The 3,843-nt window shown below is 35.1% G+C and overlaps 1 protein-coding gene across 1 annotated transcript; it reads right to left on the bottom strand.

Annotated features, from left to right (window-relative positions):
• Positions 1-299: 299 nt before the first annotated feature.
• Positions 300-2,708, bottom strand: LOC131043301 (stearoyl-[acyl-carrier-protein] 9-desaturase, chloroplastic). The gene is made up of 3 exons (XM_057976491.2): positions 2,343-2,708; positions 1,557-2,058; positions 300-1,299 (listed from the first exon to the last, which is right to left on the bottom strand). The coding sequence occupies exons 1-3, from the start codon at positions 2,519-2,521 to the stop codon at positions 739-741; spliced, it is 1,242 nt and encodes a 413-aa protein (XP_057832474.2). The 5' UTR covers positions 2,522-2,708; the 3' UTR covers positions 300-738.
• Positions 2,709-3,843: the final 1,135 nt, after the last annotated feature.

The raw sequence follows: 3,843 nt of genomic DNA, 5'->3' as shown, positions 1-3,843 counted from the left end.
ATCAGACTACTTTCTTACAGGCAGCATTCAAAACTCGCAGCATTCTAAAATCTCTTCAATAATCAGTCATATATGTCAATTGCCAAAATTCGCTTTCTTACGGAAAATCAAGACAGTAAATTTGACAATTACAGGCAACAATAGAAAGCGAATTTTGGCAATTGACATATATGACAGATAAATTCCAAAACTGTAAGTCTTTCAACATGGCAATGAATTGCTAATTAGAAATTCTGTAAATTGGACAAGAAATAGTCTTATTTAGACAATTCAATTATTACTTGCCGGAAAAGCCTACAAACAAGAAGAAGCTTGAAGTCTTCTATTGATTGCAACAATCTTACAAAATTACATACTCCCATTTGAAGTAGCACAAATATTCTCAAAACGGGGGAATTTCAATTATACAACCTGAAACACCAAACTCAGACCTTAACAACAGACAACGGCTACAGTTGGCCTGAGAACTTGAAGACCAACTAATAATTAATAATTATTAGCTTTCTTTCCCTCGATACCCACCATATGCTGTTAGAATGAATTTATAGATCCAGCAAGGGCAGGAAACGGTGTCAATCCAGGAAAACACTTAATGAACAGTATTAGTAATTTTGTAAAATCACAAGACAACCTTAGATTTAGACAAAACATTCATCCTACAAAATTGTTACTATTTGTTTTTCTTTCCACAATCACCCCTTGTAACAAGAAGGGTCTGGTAGCACCAGACGAAGGGTTTCACAGCATCAGTTCTCTATTGAATATCCAGCTAAAACCACATTTCTGGGCCTGTTTTACCCTTTCTTGAGCTCGTTCTTCGAGCCTCCTGATACGAGGGGGCAATTTGCATACATAATCTTGAGCCTTCCTTCCCTCAGCTGAAAGACCTTCCAATTTCTCCACATTCCATCTCTTAACCAAGAATTCCAAGATATCAGCATAGTCCCTTGCTGTGTATACCCCTAACCTCTGTGCAACAGCTGAAAAGTGGTCAAACAAATTATCATCCTGCCCATCATACATCAAATGGGCAGGCATAGAAATCTTCTTCCGCATCATGTCTTCAAAGGCTACGACCGTACCATCAGGGTCGACCTCAAACAACTTTTCAACTATCTTGGTATATGCAGTCTCGTGACGCTTCTCATCTGCAGCAATAGTTCCACATATTTGAGCTAGTTTGAGATCACCATGATCTTTGGCAAATCTTGCAGTATTACCATGTGATATGAACGTTGCCCTTTCTTGGAAAGATGTATACAAGAAGCCAAGAAAGGGACTATTTTCTGTCCGTGGATCCTACAGAGACAAGAACCGAAGTCAATATTTATTACATTAATACATCTGTATTACCCTAACTAAAGTATCAGATATGGTAAATGAAATTTAAAAAGGTAGTCATCTAGACTGTAACAATACAGCTTTTGATATCTAATTGCCACCGACATAAAATTCCACAGTTATAATAGTTTTCTGTATACGTTTGCAAAGAATAATAATTTTTAGTATGCGTTTACAGACGAGTGGAAAATTAGATCAGAAAGATAAATGCTGACCATTCCTGATCCAATGAGGTACTGTATGGTCTTTTCAATCTGTCTCATATCCACGCGGCCACACAAGTAAAGATACTTATTTAGAAGATCACCGTGTCTGTTCTCCTCGGCTGTCCACATGCGAGTCCACAAAGCCCAGGGTGTGGGACTGGCGCCAGTCTCATCCCGCACACCATCTAGAGTGTTGAGCATAGTCTGATAAGTCGGCAAAGCTTCCTCTGTAATCATATCTCCCACTAGACAAATTAAGTAATCATCCGGCAATTCAAGAGATCTCTCCCGTAACTCTTTAACATCATCAATAAAGCCCTCAGAAGCAGGATCGGGCAAAAAATCTTGTGGCTGCCAAGACTTCTCAACAGGTTTTAAATGGATCAATAAGTTATCTTCTGCCCAACCCTCAAGTGATTTAAAGATTTCGATCTTCTGAGGTGGCATGGAATGAAGCACCTGTTCATGAACCTCACGTTTGTAGAAATGATTTTTACCCTCTTCAACTTCCCTGAAAATAGAATACATCGCATTAGAAACTCGCAAGCCATCTACTTTCCAGAAAAGAAAACTTAAACTGTCATTCGCATCCACTAAAAATTTAAAGGATACAAGTTCCATAATACCCATTAGGCATATTAGTATTCCAATTACAGTGTAGAAAAAATACTAACTACACAACTAAAAAGTAATGTACCATTCATAGGAATGAAGGAAAAACAAGTAAAATTGCAACTTCTTTTCAGATATGTAAAAAATCGTCGTTAGGGTTTAAGATTTTCCCTGCAAACTTACTTGGGCTTAGGAGGAAGTGTCATAGTCATCAAAACCCTGTGAGATCTGGCCGCCAAACCTAGCTGCCACGAAGATCCTCCAATTCTAGCGCCACTAAGACCTGAAGAAGACGCAGAAAAGAGTCCACTTCCGCCATATTTAGGGGTCGCCCTGCATTTCACAGCAAACGCAGATGCCATTTCGCAGAGAATAAAAAATATCGCCAAAAACCAGGGCGAACGGCTTTTCAAGAAGCAGCGAGAGAAGTGTAAGCTTCCACACGCCCCACTGCATGTATTCCTCTCTACCCGACTTAAGTGTTGAACTCGCCCTCTTCCCCACGTGTTACTCTCTCCTGTGTCACACGTTAGTGTAGTCTTGTATAGGTAGATATTTTCTTTTTATTTGATTCGATACCTTCAATGCACGACTTTCTAGTCTTTTTGCATTTGGCTTGTTCGTTCACCTTATATTCTTAATGATATTTGTTGAAATTTGTGGAAAATTAAAGTTTTTGGCGGTGCAATGAATTTTATATTTGTGAGAGTATCTTATCAAGCAAATAAACCTTAGATTTTAATGATATTTGTTGAATTGGTAAGTTTTTGGCGGTGTAATGAATTTTATTGTTGTGAGAGTCAAAGGAAATAAATCTTAGATTTTAAAAATATTTGTTGAAATTGGTGGAAAATTGAAGTTTTTTTTTGGTGTAATGAATTTTATGGTTGTGGGAATATCAAGGAAATAAAGTGTAATTTAAAAATAAGAAAAGATGAATATAGAGAAAAGATTTAGTAGTGTAGAGTAGTTTAGTATCTATTTGTCACATTACAATTTATTAATAAAATATAATATTGTTATGATATTGTTATTAAGATTCAATTATGTAGTTTTCAGTCAAACTCATTGATATGAGAGTTCAACTACATAGTTCTAGTCAAATTTATTGACCCATGTTTCATGAGTAGTGGTTCACATGAATTCATCTCTCATGACAATGAATGGTACACTTCATATTCATTGCATTTAGGTGATGATTGTAGAGATGAGAGATGCAATGAGTGCTAAATGTACCATTCATTCTCATGAGAGATGGGTTCATGTGAACCACTACTCATGAAACATGGCTCAATAAGTTTGACTCGAACTATGCAATTGAAACCTCATATCAGTGACATAATTTAACTTGTTGTGGAAAATATATCTTATATTATTATTATTATTAGAATATTATTAATATTATTTATTTTAATTTATATGTAATTGTATTATTTTATGGTTAACTAAAAATATAAATAGCTAAAATAGAATTCATTATACATTATAATTACAAATTAGACATAAGTGAATTTAATTCATTATGCATAATGATTACATATTAATATATTATTTTATTCAAATAAATTTTTATATTTATTATTACATCAAATAGTTTGACTTTGTATATTTTATACAGTTCTTGTTTAAATACATAAAACAAGGTTTTCAACATCACAAAGAAAGGAACATTAAGGTGCAAATT

This window comes from Cryptomeria japonica, chromosome 5 (assembly GCF_030272615.1).
Source record: "Cryptomeria japonica chromosome 5, Sugi_1.0, whole genome shotgun sequence".
Classification (NCBI taxonomy): Eukaryota; Viridiplantae; Streptophyta; class Pinopsida; order Cupressales; family Cupressaceae; genus Cryptomeria; species Cryptomeria japonica.
Note: the sequence above shows the minus strand (reverse complement) of the source record. Positions and strands in the feature narration are given on the sequence as shown.